Source organism: Microcebus murinus, chromosome 4, assembly GCF_040939455.1.
Source record: "Microcebus murinus isolate Inina chromosome 4, M.murinus_Inina_mat1.0, whole genome shotgun sequence".
Classification (NCBI taxonomy): domain Eukaryota; kingdom Metazoa; phylum Chordata; class Mammalia; order Primates; family Cheirogaleidae; genus Microcebus; species Microcebus murinus.
Window position 1 is genome coordinate 99926891 of NC_134107.1, and position 21773 is coordinate 99948663.

The following is a 21773-nucleotide window of genomic DNA, read 5'->3' on the forward strand; positions in this document are numbered from 1 at the left end:
CTGTGAGGAAGACTTCCCGTTGCTTAGGAAGTGCTGCTTTCTGGTGTCCGCGTGTGTGTGAGCAGGAGGCGGTCAGTGGCCAAGCCTGAGGGGTCGCTCTCACCTTGCTCCCGTGCTCCTCACAGCACTCACCCCACTTCGCACGAAATGTTCGTTTTACCGCCTGCCTCTTCTGTTTGAGCTTCACAGGGGCAGGGGCTTTGTTTTGCTCATTTCCATGGCCCCCTTCCTCAGACAGCGCCCCATGTGTAGACTTCTGTCTGTTTGCTCTGGCTGCCATAACAAAACACCAACAGAAACTTATGTTCTCACGATTCCAGACCAAGGTGTGGGCAGGGTTGGTTTCCTGAGGCCTCACTCCTTGGCCTTGTAGACAGCCGCCTCCTCTCTGTCTTCACACTCTCCTTCCTCTGTACGCATCTGTGTCCAGATGTCCTCTCCGATAAGTACACCCATCATACTGGATTAGAACCCACCCTGATGACCTCTTTTTAACTTTAATTGCCTCTTTCAAGGCCCCGTCTCCAAATAGAGTCCCATTTCTGAGGTGCTGACGGTTAGAACTTCAACATGTGAATTTGGAGGCGGATAAACTTAGCTTGTAACAAACAGGACCTAATAAAGATTCATGGACTGGATTAATTAACAAAGTGTGTGCCCCGTTACGGTTAGGTTTGGCTCTTGCTTTCGGGGAATTTTTAGTTAGACGATATCTTGGCGGAGGACACTTTCTCTTTCCTCGTTTCTGAGCAGCACCGCTGCTCGGAGCTCCTAGCGTGGGGGTCACCGGACTTTGTGAATGTTTGTTCCTTATGTAGCCCACGACCCCGAGTTCCACAAGGAGTGTGACGAGTTCGGTTTCCAGTGTCAGAACGGAGTGTGCATCAGTTTGATTTGGAAGTGCGATGGCATGGACGACTGCGGCGATTACTCTGACGAAGCCAACTGCGGTAGGACGATTTCAGATCTGCCCCCCTCGCGTCCTGATCCTCCAGCTGCGGTGACACCTGTGGTTAAGGAGGGCCCTGCCAGCACCCCCACACGCACTCTCGGCCTGCCCTTCCCGGGGGCAGCTGCTGCCGGTTCCTGAATTCCCCACACGAGGAATCGAGTCTTGAAGTGGGAACCTGACACCTCGTAGGTGCTAGGGAAAAGTTCCTTCCGGTTCCTTTCTTTTCCCAGTCGGGAAGACCACATTATGCATAAAGAGTGTGGTAGGTGGGGAATTATGATAAATATTATGGAATGTACTTCTTCCACTCCTGAAAGTTACAGACCCCAATGCGGTAGAGTTATTGTCGCCACTGGGGTTATCATCAGTCATTATTTTATTCCTTTGGCCAAATGTCAGAGTCAGCACTGAGCTGGTCATTCTCAGGAAGTGTAGGTCAGAGAAACCTGAGTTAGGGGCTGGGAAGATGGGATCCTCTTGAGTTCGTGGGTATATTTCTCATTGCCCACTGGGTGCACGATGCTGCCATGTCTTTCTCTGGGTGGGCAGTGCAGCTTGCCCGGGGACTTGGGTGTTGAGGAGGATGCATGTAGTTGGAGCATGGTGTCCACATTGGCGCAGGGGAAGCAGCTGATGGTGTGGTTGATCTCCCCAGAAAACCCCACAGAAGCCCCAAACTGCTCCCGCTACTTCCAGTTCCGGTGTGAAAATGGCCACTGCATCCCCAACCGGTGGAAATGTGACAGGGAGAACGACTGCGGGGACTGGTCAGATGAGAAGGATTGTGGAGGTAAGAGGCCCGGGTGAGCCCGCCCCAACACAAACCGGTGCAGCTCCACCTGCTGTGCAGAATGTGCCAGCTTATTCCTGGGTTTGTTTTTTTTGGGGGGGGGGGGTAAATGGTGACTGAGTTTTTTTCTATTACTCCCTCCCTTTTTGAAATCAGTGTGATTGGTTTCTCCTGTTTCCTGGGTTATTTATTCCATATTTTGCAAGGCACAGTGAGAAATCTAGAGCCTTCCTACCCAAAATGTGGTCTGCAGGCCAGCAGCACACTCATCTCCTTGGAACTTGTTAGAAACGTGGAATCTCTGGTCCTGCCCCAGACCTACTGAGTCAGAATCTGCATTTTAACAAGATCCCCAGGTCCCGTGTGTGCCTTGGTACCTTTGAGAAGCACCCTTGCGTGATGCATGCTCGTTCCTCTCCTCTGCGGCGTTCCCACCTCTGTGCACGTCTGGTGTGGCTGCAGAGGAATTAACGAGAACAGTGCTTAGCCTCAGTAGGGATTCTCTTAGCCACCCTGCACCTCCTGAGTGACCTGTTCCTTCCGTCAGCATTCCTGAGCTCTGCAAAAACAAACGCATTCGAATGTTAGCCCAGATCAAATATAGTAGGTAAGGTAAACCGATTCCCCAAGAGGGAAAAGAATTTCATCTACTGGGACACCCCATTATGCATGATTTTTTAGATGAGCTGCTGTTTAGAACCATGCCTGTCACTGGCTTGGCTGGTCCAGCCAAAACTGGGACATCCACACTAGGTTTGGGACATGTTTTGGCTGGGATTGAGCTTCTTGTGATGCTTTGGGTTTCCTTGCTTGGTGTTTTCCACAGATTCACATATTCTTCCCTCCCCGACTCCTGGGCCCTCCACGTGCCTGCCCAATTACTACCGCTGCAGCAGCGGGGCCTGCGTGATGGACACCTGGGTGTGCGACGGGTACCGAGACTGTGCAGACGGCTCGGACGAGGAAGCCTGCCCCTCGCTCGGTGAGTCCTGGCCCCGGCCCTCTCCTGTGCACCTGCTGCTGCAGACAGGACCTTCCGGCGGCACAGCCTGGCCAGGCCCTGTGCCATCTGGGACGCTGCTTTGTGGCCAGGCTGGGTGTCACCAGCAGTGCACCTCCAGGGCAGGGGACTTCCCACCTCTCCCTGGGTCATACAGACCCGTGGGAACACCCAGAACTGTGCTGTGAGCCTCCTGCAAAGAAAGGCCAGCCACCCTGCCTTCCACCCCAGCTGCAGCTGGGCCACCCTTGCTTCCTTCTGAGTGGAAGTTATAAATTGGAATTAAGTGGAAGTGTGCGTGTGTGTGTGTGTGTGTGTGTGTGTGTTGTGTTGTGTGTTGCGCTGTGTGTATCAAACTCTCAGGGGAGAGCCCTCTGTTTCCCACTCGCTTGTCTGTCTGGCCCATCCTACTAAAAGAAGGGTAAGCACTGCCATCTAGTGGCTGGACTCAGAGACGCAGCGGAAGGTCTGTGTAGTCACCTTATTGTCTGAGGCTGGGGTAGTGCATGCCCTTAATTGGGACTCCCCCTAGTGCATGCCCTTAATTGCAGGCAGAACAGAGGTAAGGATGCTGTGTTCTTCCCTAAATGGGAGTGTATTTCAAACTCAGTTATAATAGGAGAATAGACAGTTGTTTGCTATGCTTTGCATAATCCTTTCCCTAGCAAACTTCTAGGTCAACAGTCTGATTTTCCTCCTCTTAAGACTATATTCATTCCATTGCTTCCCTGTTTAAAAACCATCAGTGGTTTCCTATTGTTCTCTTGTCCAGAAGATCAGTTCTTGACTCTTAATTTCTATTGTCAAGGCCCTGTGTGGGTTGACTCCTCCTTGCCCGCCCTTGTTTCTGTTCTCATTTGCTCTGCAACTTGCTCCTCTCTGCCTGCATGCCTGCCCTCACCAGAAACCCCTGTGCCCTCAACCTTGGCCTCCCACTTTTCTCATCAGTGAAACCCACTATCCATCGGAGCAACCAGAAGCACAGATTGTATAACAAAAGAAACCTTGATATGCCATCAGTATTTCTCAAAGTGTGGTACAAAGAGCACCTATAACGGGATCACTTGGAGGGTGTTTCTAAAAAAATGGAGAATCAGTTTCTGGGGGAGCCCAGGAGATCCTCACATGATTTTCAGGTTCACTAGATTTTTAGATTTCTGACTTGAACAAATAGGGCCCAACCTCCACGGAGCCTTCACTGACTTACCCATTGACCTTTTGATTCTTAACTATGATCTGCCAGATATTGCTTCCTGATTAACCCATGCATATATATTGTTTCTTCATGGCAATCGTGTGGCTGCCCTGTTCTGGGATCATGCTGTGTACTACTTTGAATTCCCTACTGTATCTACTACAATAATAGGCAAATAGTCAGTGTCCTATAAATGTTTCTCAGAATGAATTGTAAAAAACCCCAGCTTTTGTTTCTGTCTTTTCCCCTCAAGGACTACCTGTCTATTGAATAACTTGATTATCCTCTCAAGGTTGTGTTTGGTTATTAGAATTCTGCCCAGGATGTTAATAGACGTGAACAAATTCTGACTAATCCAGTGAGCAAATCCCGATTTGCATATCCCATTCAGCTTTTGTGTTTCCTTTTTTTGTGTGTGGTGTTGGTACAAGTTTAAACTAGTTGTTGTCTCTAGCTCTTGGCTCTTATTTCTTTAGTATAGAAGTTGGGACCTTCTAGTGGCTCCCTTGTTGTCCAGGGTAAGTGGCATGATTTGTCTTGGCTGGCTTTCTCCCATCTTTTATGTATTTATCTTTAAATCACCCTTTTCCTTGTGTCTTGTGTTGCAGCTGAGTGGTTCTGGAGTTTGGGCTGGAGACTCCTTTGGAAATCCAATTAAAGCTATGGTATATGTACAATATCCTAAAGTTAATAATTGCATTTTTTGTTTGGGTTATTATGTACCATTTGCTAATGCTTTCCACCTTTCAGTGTCCTCTCAGGATGATTTTCCACAAGGTCACCATGTCCAGTGACTTACCTGGCCTGGTTTTTCTCTTGGGGATGTCCCTTCTAACTGTTCTCCAGGCCTGCTGTGTGCCCATTGTCCCGGGACTTTCACTGCCCCCTGGGAATTTTCTTTGTCTTTCTCCCAATTCAGATTTCTTGCTTCCTAGATATCGTGTTTTTAGCTTTTTCTTGGTTTACTTTCTTGTTTTGGTGGAGCACACCCTCCAATAGCATTGTCAGGTGAGTATGATGATGTGGTGGCCACGAATACAGTGATGATGGCTCTTGATATGTCCGTCTCTTGAGTTTGCTGCTCTAGTTTGTACCAGTGACCTCTGCCTGGGACACAGTTGTCCTCTAGGGCACTGCTCACTGTCACTACCCTAAGGACTCACTTTACCTACCTCTCGTGTTAGAACTGCTGCTTTCTGTATCTCAGTTGTTCTCTTTTTTAGTTTAACCCCATGTTTTTGTAGAAAGTTCATGAGAAAAGGTATGTGGGAGGTATATTTGAGGTCTTCTTTGTCTGATAGTGTTTTTATTCTGTCTTCAGACTTGCTTGATAGTTGGGCTGGGTTGTAAATAATTTCCTTCAGAACTTTGTAGGCAGTATTGCACTGTCTTCAAGCAGTTTTTGGAAAATCCAAAGCCATTTTAATTCTGATTTTTTTTTTTTGCATATAACCTCTTTTTAACTCTCTAGAAGCTTATAGAATCTTCTCTTTGGCTCCAGTGTTTTTAAATTTTGAAGTTATATGCTTTGATGTGGGTCCTTTTCTACCCAATGTGGTGAATGCTTACAGGCTCTTTTATTCTGGAAATGCATTTATTTTAGAAATTAAATGCAAAAAATTTGAGAAATTTATTTTTGAAATATTTTATTAATGACGCTTTTCTCCCCTGTCTTCTATTTCTTCCTGGAACTCTTGTCATTCATCTATTGGATCTTCTGATCTGGTCCTCTTTTTTAAAAATAAATATTTTCAATTTTTAAAAAATTTTGTTATTTTTTCCACCACTTTCTGGGAGATTCACTCAACTTTACCTTCTAGCTCGTCTACTGAGCTTTTAATTTCCGCTATCATGGTTTTAATTTTAGATTTTTCATTTTTAGTACTGTTCCTTTTTCATGTCATCCTGTTCTTTTTTCATGGATAGATATTTTTTTTCTTTCTGAGCATATAAAGGATATTTATTTTTAAAGTTTTCTTCTTGCAAAAGCCTCTATTTCCTCCAAATGGCTTTTTTGGGGGGCAGGGTACGGGGCTCTGTTTTGGTTTCTATCTTTCATGTTAAAGGTTTCCCTCAGACAATCCTTGGTCGCTGCTTGTGTTTAGCGCTGGGGACTAAGATGCTGCTGAGCAATTCTGAACACGTGGGTGGGCGTGTCAGCTTTGAGTGTCGTGAACCACGGGGAACTCTTAATCTCAGTTGCTTCAGGGTTAGTCTCTGAGGCTGCTCCTTTTCCCCAGAGGAGATTCTTATCATCTCCTGCCCGAACAGTAATGGTGTCAGTGCTGGGGTTCTCGGGGAAGTGGGCTGGGTCCTCACATTCAGCTGTCTGTAGGTTCAGTCCTCCTTTCATCAGTAGGGTATTTTTTGCTCTCAACTATGCCTGTCTTACACAGTCCTTTGTTTTGCCCTCTCTAGATAACAACCCCTCCAGTCTTCTCCTGGGGTAATGTGGGGTGTGTGTCTGGTGGGGCTGGTCAGGGAGGGGATGCAGGGAATGTGGCTGTTCCTCATTTTAACCTTCTCTGTCTTCATTCCCGGTGAAGAGAAACCAGTTTCTGAGCTTTTTGAGGAGTGTGTGCTGTTGATCGGATTGGTTCTTAGCTTTCTGTCCTGACAGCTTAGGGCAGGGTGCAGCCTTCTCTGGGCTCGCTAGTCACTCGCCGTGACTCGCTCCTTTCCGGCTCCCCGCAGTGTGCTGCTGTGTCTCCTTTCCCTTTACCCATGTCCTCATGGGTTTAGGGCTTTAGAAACAGCCTCCCGGCGGTAGCTTTAGGGGGTGCTGTGCGGGGGGCAGCATTAGACGTCAGTGTCCAGTCTGCTGTCTTCACCCAGAGCTCATGTTCGTGTTCAAGTCCCCTCTGTGATCCCTGCCACGCCCATCAGCTGCTGTTATTGGCTAGCTCCCTCAGTGCTAAAAGTGAATTTCAAAAACCTTTTTTCTTTTAGCAAATGCCACTTCCGCCTCCACTCCCACCCAGCTTGGGCGATGTAACCGATTTGAGTTTGAGTGTCACCAGCCGAAGAAGTGTCTCCCCAACTGGAAGCGCTGTGACGGCCATCGAGATTGCCAGGACGGCCGGGACGAGGCCAATTGCCGTGAGTACTCGGAGAGCACTGCGCTCCCAGGGCAGGTTTCCAGGGGCAGCGCCGTCCCGCTGCTCACACCGCCTGTCTGGATTAGCACACCGGTGCGTGAGTCTGAGTGCTTTTGGGTGACCCTGTTTTTACTGTGTTCTCCACAAGGGCTTTGCCACGTGGACCCGTATCATTGTGATACTCACCTTCTTTCCAGTAAGTTGTCTGGGTGTCAAATACCAGGAGCATGCCCAATAAAAATACTTAATACTGAGAAAAATATCTTAAATAGGTTTCATAAACATGTTTAACTCTTTAAAATGCTATGGGCTAAGCCATCACCTTGTATATGTGCCTTCATTTTTTTGTAAGTATTTAGTGAGCACCTACTAGCACAGAGCATTTGTTATTAGAGGGGTCACCTCCGGCACCCCATTATGAAAATTCAGTCTCAGCCCTTAGGATAATTCTAGCTGGCAAGATAGTGTACTGAACCACATGGGGGATAATGAAAGGCAAACTGAGCCCGGTGCGAGATGGCGTGTACATTCTATGCACCTTCAGAGTTGCCGGTTGTCAAACACAGCAGGTCCTGGTGCTGGTTCCTCTGATGCACTGGGGCGGGGGGTTGAGGGGTCTTTGGAGTAGATGAGGGAGGGAGATGGTGGCTTTTGCAAGCTGACTGAGGGCTGCAGTGTCTGCTCAAAGGGGATGTGCTACCGAGTGACTCTCACAAGGCAGGAGTGGAAACAGGTGTCCTGGGGGTTAGAACACAGAGATACGGTCATCCTTGTATCCTCGTGTGACCAGTCTGCACTTTTTGGTCCCTGGCTGCACACCAACGTCACCTCTGACTGACCAGTACTGCAGTAGTGGACTGGGGAGGGTGGGACCAGGACGGTGCCCGTCCAGCCCCCTGCCAGTGTGCCCCTCTGATGGTGGCCCATTGCTCTGGCTCAGGGCTGCCTGCTTTGTGGGGTCGCCCCTCCATCCAGCCACCTGCTGACTTCAGACAGCAGATGTCCTAGCCAGTCACATTCCCTTCATTGCCAGGAAGAGGGTTCTCCCCTGCTTGTCTGATTTCTGCGCTGGTCAATGCAGAAGAGAGTGGCAGAGTCCCTTTTGGTTCTCTGCTGAGAGCCTACTCCAGCCCTCACGCTAAGCAGCAGGTGCCTCAATTCCTCTTCTTTGATCCTTGTTCTGGTCCCATTTTTTTTTTTCCTCTTAAGAGAAAGACTTCTTAAATAAATGAAAAACGGAGCCTCACGTGGAACCCTACCAAGTCTTACCATTTATAGGTAGAATAGAATCTAAGGCAGAGAAGTTTAGTCATCTCTTAATTCCTCTAATTCAGGAGTTATAAATTTATGTGACTTGGCAGGATCATGTGAGAAATGCTTATAAAAAGTGTAAATTTGGTGATTTCACCCCAGACCACTGAATCAGGAGCAATGGAGGAGAGGGTGTTTGGGAATCCACACTTTAACAGTGCCCCGGTTCTTAGCCTCAGACAAGTTGGGCAGATAGTTCTCTGTCCTAAATATTTCAACCAGGGAGGCTCAGGGAGAAAGGGCAGAGAGGGAATCAGCTGTCCCTTCTCTGCCTATAAGCGTTGTCCTCCACCAGGTGCCTGCCTGGGTCCCCCCTGGAGAGTTTTGGTTAAGAGGGAAGGGTGTGAGTTCAGTACCATCTCAGTCTGGTTGGACAAGTATTTGTTGACCACTCGTTGTGGCAGACACTGGTCAGCTTGCTGGGAACACACATTCTAGTGGGAGGAACGTTGAGCCAGCAGTTACACAGCGCAGTGCTAGCAGTAACAGAAGTCTGTTCAAGGAATGGATATGGTTTGGAGGTGGACTTGGCCAATTTCCTGAAGAGGTGGGAGCAGGTCAGGAAAGGCATCCCAGTCGATGATGCCTGGAGAACTTTGGGACAAGGTGGTGGATGAGGGGCATCCCAGGCACAAGGGGCAGCATGTACGCCATGAGGCTCAGAGGTGTAAAAACTCAGACCTGTGGAATGGCTATGGGTGGGGCAGAAGTGAATGCAGAGAGGTAGACAGGGGCCGAGGGTGGGGCAGCTTCCATGCTTGGTCTTTATTCTGGTCATAGGGAGCCATTGAGGATTTTAGGGAGGGAGTGTTTATATAGTAGACCGCTTGGACTTCATCCTGGGGGGTTGGTTTGGAAGCAGTGGGAGGTGAGATTGGAGGCCAGGGGCTAGTTAGGAGGCCAATGTGGCTAACGTGATGGAACTGTGAAGGTGAAAATGGAAGAACGGCCTCTTGGTATATTGGAGGTAATGTTAACAGTAGCCAGTGGTTTTTATTTTGGCCTTGGGCATCGGGAAGAAGGAAGAGTGAGTGTTTTATCCGGATGGGTGGGTGAAATCTCATGCTACCACGTAAGGTGGAGAGTGCTGAGGATGAATGTTCATGGGTTTCCCTGGGTGGGGCTGGGGATGACAACAGGTTCATTGATTGACATGTCTAAGGTGGCGTGAGGCATCCCGGTAGGAAGTTCAGAGGGGAGATCAGAAACCATAGAAGGCATTTCCTTCCTTTCCGTTGTACAAAATCAGTTCTCGCTAGTGATCTTCTCCAATTATCTGCTGGTAGGAGTCTTTGCCAGTTTTCATATTTCTACTCTTCCTTATAATGAGCTCTGTTGTCATAGGCTTTGGGGGACAAATTTCAGTAGGTCCTTTAGGTCTTGATATGCTGTGACTTGAAAGAAAAATAATCTTGGCCAAGTCCTTAACTTAAAACATAAAACTCATTTATTTCCACAAGGCATAGGTTTCTTCCTAACAGTTTTTCTACAGGGGTCCCAGCACCCCCTATTGTTCGTTTGCCCTTTCATCTCCTTGAATGTCACTTCTGCTTTTGTTTTGGCTGTCTGAGGGTCCTTTCTTTGTCTGAAAGTCAGGGAATTTGATAAGTTGCCACCTAGGGGTCTTTTTTCCAGAAATACTCTTTGAATCTTTTTACTTATTCAGTATCCAAGCTAGGGTGATTTTTTTGTTGTTGTTGTGTTTACTTATTGGTTTGTTTGGTTTTTTTTTTTTTTTTTTTGGTTTAGGAAAATTGTAAGAAATCCCACCTTACTCAACTCTTTCTGTCTGAACTCAGGAATTGAGTAGATTCAGATGCATTTTGGGGATGATTCCCTCTGTCAAGTATCTGCTACTTGTTATCAGGTACCAGAAAGATTCAGATAATTGGGTATTTCTCGATGCTTGTGTATAAATCCATATAAATAAATAAATCCATATAAATAAACCACATAAATTTAGATAGTGAGGAATATTTTTATTTCCTTGGTTAACATTTCCATATTATATCCCTTTCTCATTTCTTTGTCCCTTATATAATTTGTATGGTTGACCTTTTTCACTTGTTTTCAAAATTAATAAAAGGTTTATTTGCACTATTATGTGCTTTGGATTTGCCAATGGAGTAATGATTTTGCTGTGTCAATTTTTTAAGTTTTTCAGTGTCTGCAGTGTGCCTTGGATAAGCCCTGACAGATCCTTCCTTCTTGTTGCCTTCATTATTTCTTTCATTATTATACCTGTCTGTTTTCTTGCTCTTTTTGGCTGTTTTGTCTTCCTTTTTGCTTTATCATAAGTAGTCTTCCTCAGGTGACTTCTGCTCTTCTCTTTCTATTTGCTGTTGTAAAATTTTCTGATGCTTTTTAAGTGGCCCTATCTTGTTTAAAATGTCCTTAGTGATTTAGACAAAAACTTGGAAGGCAAACCTGTCATATCTGCAAATAATACAAAGTTCAACAACATAGCTTATTTTCTGGTGAAATAATGAGAATTTACAAAGGGAAATTAACATTTGTTGATGGGTTTTAAGGTGGGATTATTCTCTGGTAAATCATCTATTCACTTCACTTAATTCTTGACAGAACTTTTATTTTGGTATTATCTCCATTTTAGAGATAGGAAAGTTAAGGTTCCAAGAGGATTTCATAGTCAGGAATAGACTGGGGTATTTATTTAGGTTTCTCTTGCAAAAAGTTTTGATCTTTGTATCAGGTTGTATTGAAAGTTCTCCTCAGGGAGGAAGACACCAAAGCCAGCACAGAGCAACGGAATAGGGATTAGTGTACAATTCTACATTAAGTGTAGAATTGTACATTATGCAATTCCTACACAATTCCCACTTACGCTGGGGCATTAAAATAACAGGCAAGTTGATACCACACTCCCCAAAATAACAGTAGGAACATATGAATCAAATAAGCAACCATCTAAGAAGATGAACATTAAAATAATTAACAAAGACGAAAAGAAATAGGATTTCCCTCCTGGGTGATGTTAATTTATTAATTGACGTTCTTTAAATTGGTATTTTCAGCCTGTTTCAAATCTAATTCACATGTTGCTTAGTTGCTTAGTTAAGGGTCTTAAAATCAGGATGTGCTATATCTACGATTTTTTTTCAACATGAATTTGATAACCTTATCAAAAAATGAAATGAGATTAGTGTAACATGATTCTTCTTAGAGAAGCTGGCCCCTGAAGGCCACTCCATTCTGTTCTAAGACCCCATTAATCATCTGTTTAATAATCAGCTTAAGAATTTTCAGAGATTAATGACAACCTTATTCCCAGATCCTAAAACCCATGTTTTCCTGCTTTTAAAATTCTGAGACATGTTTTATCAAGAAATCTCAAACATCCTCCAGCTTTATACTCAACTGTTGTTTGATTATATTTTATCTCATTCTTACTGTAGGCTCCAAGGCCATAGAGAAATTACCTGGCCTACGTTGTTTGACTATAGGTCTTAAGACCCCGGTTCCAGAGAGGGTCCTGCCCAGCACTCAGATGGAAATAATACATGCCCAGAGAGGGCATAACAAAGCGGTTCTGAAGAACCCCACCAAAAAAAGTTCACTCTCAGGAATAGGCTAAGATAGCAAAGGACTGTTGTTGCTATAGTAGACTAACCAGGCAACAAGGGTTGAGATGACAAAAGCCCTTATGGATGGGACTTATTAAGACAGATTTTCCCGAGAACCTGACACATTTGGAACAAAAATCTCAGGTTCCCGGCCCTTTTTCAGGACTGGCCACCTGATATGACCTGAACATCACACCCCCTGGATGGGGGAGACCAGGAGAGAGTGCTCCCACCTGGTCACAAGCCAAGCTCTCAAGGACATAAAACAAGACAAGCGGGAACTTTATCCTGTGCCCCTCTTTTTCAACAACACAGAAAGACAAAGACAAAGGAAAAGACTCTTTGGGGGAGGAAAGGAATCAAACAATATGAATATTCATAACACAAAGCACCAGAAAGTATACCATGGTTCTACACCGAGACCAGCCACACAAACCTTTTCTCCCATTAATCAGAATTTTACAGAGGAAACAGTGATTTTTTTTTTTTTTTTTTTCCTGTCTGCTCAACCAGATTGCTCAGACAGAGAGGCCAGGAACCTGGCTGGCAAGAAATTCTTACCCTTTTGCTGACTGATGAGGTCCTGGAATCCCTCAGCTGCGGCTTCCAGAAGAGCAGAGCTTTGATCATCCTGTTCCTGAGGCCAATTTTTACACCGAAAGGCGGAGGGAAAGTTAGAGTGACATTTTTAGATTTTTATAGCTGGCTCTGGGGCAAAGGGGTTTTGGTGTCTATGATCCCTTTTGGGGAATAGGGATGCCAGTTTCTGTGGCTAGCCTCAGGGCAGAGTGGGTCTGGGAGACAGGAGGGCAGGAGATGGTTAGAGAAAAACTTTTGCTCCTGAGGCCCTCATTTTGGGGTATTGTTTTCTGAGTCCCAATATTACCAAGTGAAATACTTAAATGATGGAGATCTTTGGTATTTTTTAAAACAATCCTCTTCTGAGCAGAGAGTCTGTCTCTGTCCTGTCTAAAATGGTATAACCTTATCATATTTGTTTACCGCTTGTTTGCATTTTCTCTCAATAGAAGATGGGCTCTCTGAGGGTAGGTCCTTTGTTTTACGTGTCACCATATTCTTAGCATTGAAACAACACACATTTATTTTCTTGCAGTTCCATAGGTCAGAAGTCTGACATAGGTCTTGCTGGGCTAAGACCAAGATGTGAGCAGGGCTGGTTCCTCTGGAGGCTCCAGGGAAGATCTGTTTCCTTTCTTGTTCCAGCTTCTAGAGGCCACCCACATGCCCTGGCTTGTGGCCCCTTCCTCTGTCTTCAAAGCCAGCAATGTTGCATCTCTCTGACCCTCCTTCTGTCTTCACATCTCTCTCTAACCACAGCCAGGGAAGGGTCTCTGCTGTTAAGCCGTCATGTGATGAGACGGAACCCACCTCGATAATCCAGGCTGAACCTCCCCACTCCCAGACCCTTAAGTTACTCAATATCTGCAGAGTCACTTCTGCCACGTAAGGTGACATTTGTAAGATAACATATTAACAGGTTCCAGGGATCGGGATGTGGACATCTTTGACTTGGAGAAGCAAGGTGAATGTTAGCCCCTACTCTACGGTGGGGGGAGGAGTTGGGGTTCTAATGTAGCCCTTCCCTGTCCATGACTGGGCAGGCAGGTAGGTATGGGTCTGTATCACGAAGGCCTGAAATACATGCACCTGGGCCCACCCAGATAGCAGCAGATTTGGTTTCTATAGCCATTCTCTTCTTTCTCTTTTTAGGATCATTTGTAATTATATGGTCATCTCTTCCATTTTAATGTGGTTTACATCTACTTTTAGAACTGAAGAGAGCATCACATTTTGGTTAATAGCCTAACCATGGAGTTACGTGACTCTTAACTTAGCATTGCTCCTTATTTGCATTATTTAATTTTCTGTGAAAATATTTTGAAAATCTGTACAATTGAAAATACTACATAAAATGGTGATGCTTCTTGCAGTCATTGGGATTCATCTCATTATTTGTATTACCCAAATCAGAAGTCAGCTTGTCGTTCTAGAGTGCAAATACTAGTAACAATAACCAGTAGTGCTGTAGAGCAACAACTGCAATTTGTTGATGCTGGTCAGGAGTCAGGCACTGTTCCAGGTGCATGGTCTCATTAGAGGCTTGCAGACACTAGAGTGATGGAGTTGTCACCCCAGTTCTTAGAGGGGAACTGAACTTGGGTGATATTAAGCAGTTTGCTGAAGCTCACACAAAGCCAGACTTTAAACCCCAGTTCGTTTGAGTCCATAGCGCTCAGTTTCTCTGCAGGCAGATCTCAATTGTTCACATTAAATAAGACACCACAGCACCGGTGTAGATTCTGCCACTCCTTATTCTGGAGGCGTATTTCGAAGTAGAAGCCGGTTGGTTAGTTCACACGTTTCAAACCACATTCCCTAAACCCAGGTAAACCTGGGCCCAGCCTTTAGCACAGCGTGGCCCCTCCCCTTTGTGTTTTAGCCACGCACAGCACGTTGACCTGTACGAGCAGGGAGTTCAAGTGTGAGGACGGCGAGGCCTGCATCCTGCTGTCGGAGCGCTGTGACGGATTCCTGGACTGCTCGGACGAGAGTGACGAGAGGGCCTGCAGTGGTGAGTGCTGGCCTGTGGGCCGGGCTGGGCCCGTCTAACCCAGGGTGAGCCCTCGTGCATGAGTCTCCAGCTAGGAAGGACCCTTTTGAACTTTACCCCAATCTGCAAATGAAACGGATTTGTGCTCAATTGTGGAGCTGTACGTGAGGTGAGGCTTGGCCAGACGCGACTTCCAGCTGCCTCCTCCCTGTTGCTCACATGCTGGTCTTAGATCTGTTTTCGCTGGGCTTCCCACCTTGGGCTGATCCGCCTTGGCTCTCAGAGAGCCGCAGGCTGCTGGCCAGGTTAGCTCGGTCCTCTCTGGAGTGCATTTAGTGATGGATCCTGCTGTGCCATCATCCTTGGACTTGCAGCATTCTCCATTGAGAAACAAGCTTCAATTGCCATAGGCAGGAAGGAGGTGGAATAAAAGGAAAAAATATCACAATGGGAAATGTAGGAGACCCTTGGAAGGGTTGTATAGGGAAGTGTCAGCTACATTTTCTGGGATGTCTTTGCAGATAATGATTGTGGCCTTCTAACAGTCTAGATCCTGGTAGTTGTGTTTAAAAGCAGGGGACCTTTTGGGTTCTTTGAAATCTAAGGATTTGTAAGATATAAATAACTTCCTTTGACTTCTCCCCTTTATCTCTGTAGATGAGTTAACTGTGTACAAAGTACAGAATCTTCAGTGGACAGCTGACTTCTCTGGGGATGTGACTTTGACCTGGATGAGGCCCAAAAAAATGCCCTCTGCATCTTGCGTATATAATGTCTACTACAGGTGGGTCCCGTGGAAATGATGTCTTCACTGCCCCCGGATGTTCTGTTAACTCACTGGGATGTGCGTGGTGTGACTCTGCATTAATGGAGTCAAATATCTCAGCCCCTGTGCTGCGTCAACACGACAGTGCCCTTATTCTTTTGGACAGGGTGGTTGGAGAGAGCATGTGGAAGACTCTGGAGACCCACAGCAACAAAACAAACACTGTATTAAAAGTCTTGAAACCAGACACCACGTATCAGGTTAAAGTACAGGTTCAATGTCTGAACAAGGCACACAACACCAATGACTTTGTGACCCTGAGGACTCCAGAAGGATGTAAGTATTACAGTTTATTTTTATGGCCTGCCTGAGACCTTATGTGGGATTTTGAGAGGATTTTCCCAGGGATGCTCAGGAGTGCAGGAACATACATGTGTCTCACGTGTGCAGAAGTATCATGGCCAAGTTTTATGGTCTTGCCAGAGTTGTTAAACATTGATTCTCCTTATTATGTCAGAGAATGTTCTTCTCTCTTAAGAAGTTAATGTCAGATCCTCGCCACCATTGCCCTCTTTTGCAATTCTTGTCTAGTTTCTACCCTTATGTTCCTTCTCTGGGTATTTCCCAGTACTTAGTATATATGGGGTCACCATGATTAAAATATGAGCCATGTCAGCAGTTTTGTGGATAACTTTTAAAGAAATTTACCAAATTCATGTGTCTGAGAGACTCCTGCCTCCTCCCCACCTTCAAAGTAGTTGACATGGGCGACTGTCTGCTTGAAAGTCATCTTTTTCCATCGCTGGGAGTATTTTGAACTAAACTCCTTAAGGAGCCTGCCTTGAAGGTTATCACATTCGTTTGGATGTAGAATTTCTGTGATATTAGAAAATTGGTCTTATTCCTTGGTAGTCATGCCCTCAGTACTGTTTTGTTGCACAAGAAGCCGAGGCAGCAGGTGCTGTCGTTGGTGATTAAGATCTCAGCATGAAAGTCCTAGAGTCACTGTCGACTCAACCTGCCCACATGATTCCATCCTGCAGCCCTTGTGAGCCACAAATTCACGTCACACATCACCAAGCCACGATCTGATGTGTGGACAGCACACCTTGCTTTCTGGAAGAAGAGGAAAGGTGTCTTGTCAATGTGAAGACCAAGCTAATGGCCTTTCTCGTGGATAGGTCCCAGTGCCAGCTCTGGGTTCTTTCTTTTCCTTGTTTTAAGCTCAAGAAAATCCACCCAGTTGGCCACTATGCAGATGGATTTCTAACCTCGAGTTGCCTCTTTTCTAGTGCCAGATGCCCCTCGAAATCTCCAGCTGTCACTCCACAGGGAAGCCGAAGGTGTGATTGTGGGCCACTGGACTCCTCCCATCCATACCCACGGCCTCATCCGTGAGTACATTGTAAGTATCTTCCGGGAGTCGGCCAAATAGGCTGGGAGGCTGGGCGATTTCTGGGTGTTCTGTTTGACCAGGAGTTGAGTGTGGCGTAGCTTTGTAGGTATGACCCATCTGTCAGAACACTACATGCCCTATCCTCTTCTCTCCCTTCCTGCTTCCTTGCATGGTATTTAGGGTGCCCCAGACATTTGGTGACCTTTTACTCAGATTTTTTTTTTCTCACTTTAGGTAGAGTACAGCCGGAGTGGATCCAAGATGTGGGCCTCCCAGAGAGCTGCTAGTAACTTTACAGAAATAAAGAACTTACTGGTCAATGCGCTATACACCGTCAGAGTGAGTGATAACATCCTTCCGGCTGTCTGCACAGTCTTAGAACTTAGCGAGATGGTTGCTGTATCATAGGAACTCTGTGCTTGCCTTCACGAGATGCATATTAGTAGTCTGCAAAATATCCAACTCCTTGCCTTGGGGCATGGTGGGGAGGTCATGGTTTCTTTCAGTCTCTTAAACTGAAGACACAAAGAACTTGAAATCACAGTTCCCTCAGATAACTGAGGATTTATGGTGATGCAGCTTCACTGCTTTTAGCCCAGATGTTCTGCTGCTGCCTTTCCAGCTCCTATACTTTTGCACTCACCTCTTTTCTGCTTATCTTTAGCTGCAGAGTGATGCAGAGCTATGATAAGCCATACTTATAAACTGATTTTGATGGGTTCTTATGAAATATATTATTAATATCTTTGGCAGAAAGGAGATAGATTTTGTGCAAAACATGTTTGTTGAGAGCATTAAATGCACACATTCCAGGGACTCCCTCACACTGATAATTTCTTGAGTAGCCTTTATATATGTGTGTGTATATGTATATATCCCCGCCACCCACACATACAACTGCCCCTTTTAGGAACCTTGGCATCTGTCAATCAATAGAAACGTTATGATCTTAGGACTATCCTAAGACCCTTTACCAGGGTTTCTTCCCTTTGTCTCCTCTTTCCTCTTTTGTTTCAATTGCTGGGGCCTCTGAATGTTCTGTATCACTCTGTATAGGACTTTTTCCACCCTCATTGCCAAAGTCTCACCCCTTTAGCTCATTCAGAATTCTCGCTGTATGGTGTATTGCCTTTATTTCATACTAATTCACACTCTGATTTGAAAAGGTGGCTGCGGTGACTAGTCGTGGAATAGGAAACTGGAGCGATTCTAAATGCATTACCACCATAAAAGGAAAAGGTAAATGATTCCAGCATTTGCAGATTTAGAGAAGATAGAAACCCTTTGGAAATTACTTTTAATATGACTGGAAGATGGAGAAGCGTAGATTAGAAAACTTTCACAACTTCCTTCTCCCTAAGACATGCCATATTTCTGGGTATCTCTACGGTGCTTTAGATGCAAAGTCTTTTGGGGGTGATTTGAGTGTATTCCTACTCCTAGAATTGAGCATTTCTTATAATGCAAACATACAAAGAGTTTTCCAAAGGCCATCATGCCCATCCCTTTGTGAGCATGAACGATTATCTAAGATAGGGATCCTTCTCTCTCTCACCAAAGATGATTTTGTGCATGTTTATTTACAGTGTTTTGAGGAAAGCACCATGCTATTGCTTGTTACTTCTCTCAGTGGCACTGACAAACTATATGGAGGTGGCTTTTTTCTTGCACCAGAGTAAGGGACAGAGCTGGGACTGGAAGCTGATCTGCCTGACTCCAAAGTCTATACTCTTAACCGTTGTGCTCTGTGCTTCCCCCCTTCTGGGCTAAGACACGTGCGGCCCACTGGACCGCCCTGCTCGCCGGGGGTGGCTGGCTCGTCATCTCGCATGTGTGCCGCGTGAGGGCAGACATCTGGTCTGATTTTCTTCATTCTGTCACTGGTACCTGGTAGGAACTAAAGAAATAGTTGATAGGTGAGTGAGTTGGAGCAATTAAATGAAGGGTTCTGTCACGCTTCATCAAGGGTTAAGGACTGCAATTCCTAAGTGGTTTTCCTGATCTTAGTCCTGGCGCTGAGGACTTTTGCTTGTGGACCTGCAGATATTAAAACCAGATGAGTGCTATGGCATGGAATATTATTGGGAGATTTTTACTTTAACCTGAGCCTGTGAGAAATAAGATCTGGGTCAGGGAGAGTCACGATGTGATCACCTCTAAAATCTGGAGTCATTAAGACCAGGGCACGAGGCAGCCAGACTTATTGCCACCAGTCAGTCTTTGGGGCTGAATGCTTGCAGGTTTTAAAGAAAGGATGCTGAATTCACACTCTCCTAGAGTTTTCATTTTTTAAATAATTTCTCTCTATAAAATCTGGGTCAAAACATACCACACATAACAAGAAGAAGGGACATTGGGAAGTCAACAAAAAACATGTATGTTGAATTCCATAGGCACAGGTCATATGTGCAGTGGAAAATCACAGTGGTTAATTGCTTCTCTTAACTTTCCTTCTTTCCTGTGATTTTGATGAATCTCAGCTTTTGCATATATTTTGGCTAGGGTACACACAGAAGGCAACTGTGTGCTGCGTCGAAAAGTATTGGTTTGAAATATCTGTGACTCGCTATTATAAAAGCATAGGAAGATGAAGGACAAAAACAGCAGAGGTGTCAGCCAGAGGCACCAGGTTAACTGGTGAATGCAGTGGATTAATAATGACAGTGAGAAAAGCCACCGTTCACTGAGCACTCCTTGTGTGCTAATAAGCACCGTGCTGGTTGTTTTACATGAATTGATTTCTTATTAAGCCTTACGAGTCCTGAGAGATAAGCATTTTTTATCCTCATTTTGTGGCTGAAGTACTGGGGTTTGGAGAGGATTGTGACCTGTTCTGGTGGCCACGATTGTAATTCAGGTCAGCTGTCCCGTACGTAGCACCTGCGCTGTTTTGCTCCAAGTCGGCCACCTGAAGCTTCTAACATCCTTTCTTCTTCCGGTTATTGCATTTTCCTCAAGCCCGGTTTCATTACGTGGTTGACCATCTGGTGAGATGCCTCCAGACTTTGACACATCTCTTTTGCCACCAAATCTTATCCACTCCTTTGAGTCTCCCTTGCTCTGGCTGTGTAAGGGGCATATGTGCTGAGAGTCTAATATACAACTGCCATGGAAATAATATCTTCTGATAATATTGAGCCCAGTGAGGCCTTTTAGGTCATGCTAGGCTGAGCACTGTCAGCTTTTTGGTGGGAAGACCTTGGCAATGGCCAGCATGGAACTGAGGGTTTCTTTTCTTTCGGCCACACTCTCCTTGCCCCCGGACTCCAGGCTTGAGCTTGGTCTTTTTGAGAATGCCAGTTGCTTGCTGGTTCGTTAATGTGCCGCAAGTGAGGCTTTATTGGAAAGGAAGAGCGAGAGAACATTAGCTGAGTGCTAGGTACTGTACGTACATTATTTTAGTTAACTTCCCCAGCTCTGTGAGATGTAGATAATATATCTCGAGGAAAGTAAGTAAGTTCTCCCAAGTTACACAGCTGTCAGAACAGGAATTGGAACTCAAGTTTGCCAGATTCCAGAGGCTGTGTCCTTTCCATTTTGCCACATGTACATTGACAGTTTATTATGGACGATTTATCCTATTGTTCACTTTCAAAAAGGACTTTAGACCACTAGGGCTTTGTCAGTGCCAATAAAGATGCCACTCGTGGTGATCCCTGCACCTTTAAGAAACAGGCCAAAGCTGGGCCGTTTGGGGACTTTTACAAAATATAACCTTCTGCCTGACCTAAGTGCCAGGATAGCAGCCTGAGCCAAGGTAGCTGTGTGTTCACCTAGCAGCTGTCGCCCCGACCTCAACTTCAGGAAAACAGGGGTAAAGAGATAGATGAGAAAAGCTGCCGATGAAATGCCCATTCTTCCCCAGCTGAAAGATCACTTTGTCTGTTGAGTTGAAAGCTGTTGTCTTGCCTTCCTCACTTTTCATCGCGTGATTTCTCTTTCTGAATCCCCTTTTGGTTTGCAGCGATCCCGCCGCCAGATATCCACATTGACAGCTATGGTGAAAACTCTCTGAGCTTTACCCTGAGCATGGAGGGTGACATCAAGGTAACGTGGACATTTCACATCAGCCGTCGGGTGGGGGGGCCTTGCTTTGTCTGGGAACTGATCGGACGTAACGCAGCAAGATTGAGAAAAATGAGTGACTTGATCTAGTGAAGCTGAAATACCATAACTAAGTTGGTTCCTTCCCCCAGGAAGAACAACTTGAGTCTTCACATGTAATTATGCTGCCTCAGCCTGGTGCCTTTTTTTTTTTTTCTTAACCATATAATTAAATGGTTCACAGCTACGGTGCAAATAAAGAGTTGATGTTAACAGAATATATATGCCCTGTAATTTTCACCTTTATTGGATTTCCTGGTGCTAAGTGCTAATGCTGAGGTTCCCACGGTGGAAGAACAACCTTCTTGTGAGGGAGTCGGAAACCTAGGAAACACATCCACCTTGTACCCACTTATATCCCCCCAGCATCCTCCTCTTCCAGCACCACCGTCCTCTCTGCTTGGCCCATCTGCATAGCCAACTTCACCATCGTTGTCTCTGTCCATGTGGTTTCGCAGGTTGAGATCCACTCTCCATCGTGTTCCTTCTTATCTATTTGTTCTGCTTTGCATCCTCCCCATCCATGAAGTTGTGGTGGGATAAACAGCCTTCAGTAGTCCTTGTGCTGTTTGCTTAACTGCAACTTAATGCCGTGGCCTTTGCTGGCTTCATGGTGGGTTCACATAAGAGATGGCCTTAATGTGGTCCTTGTCTGTAGTCTTGGGTCTTAAAAAATCCTTATTTTGTTTGTTGTCCCCTATTTAAAGATATTTAGATCAAATCCTTCTGTGAGTTCAGGACTTGGAAAAGGTAGTCTTTCCAATGCGTGGATGTATTTACTCCTGATAGATGATGAGAGGTATCCAATCTGCCTTTAAATCGATTGACCTCTTAGTCTTGACTGTAAGGACACCTTGAGCTAAGATTTATCCTTAATTACCATAGGCTAATATCTTTCAGTTTTTCCTCTTTCCACCTTTATTAATTGGTTCCTGTCCTTTTATTCTGCATCAACTTTTTTGATTCATTGAATCTCTATTTTGTATTATAAGTAGTCCCACATTT

At 45.4% G+C, this 21773-nt stretch overlaps 1 protein-coding gene across 1 annotated transcript in view; it reads left to right on the plus strand.

Moving 5' to 3' along the window:
- Positions 1–21773, plus strand: part of SORL1 (sortilin related receptor 1) — a 165501-nt gene that overhangs the window by 122862 nt on the left and 20866 nt on the right. The window contains exons 29-39 of the mRNA XM_012789890.3: positions 819–950; positions 1608–1742; positions 2569–2724; positions 6887–7036; positions 14392–14523; positions 15160–15286; positions 15435–15604; positions 16561–16673; positions 16899–17003; positions 17831–17903; positions 20629–20711. Coding sequence (XP_012645344.2) covers positions 819–950; positions 1608–1742; positions 2569–2724; positions 6887–7036; positions 14392–14523; positions 15160–15286; positions 15435–15604; positions 16561–16673; positions 16899–17003; positions 17831–17903; positions 20629–20711 — 1376 coding nt within the window. The remainder of the gene's footprint in view (positions 1–818; positions 951–1607; positions 1743–2568; positions 2725–6886; positions 7037–14391; positions 14524–15159; positions 15287–15434; positions 15605–16560; positions 16674–16898; positions 17004–17830; positions 17904–20628; positions 20712–21773) is intronic.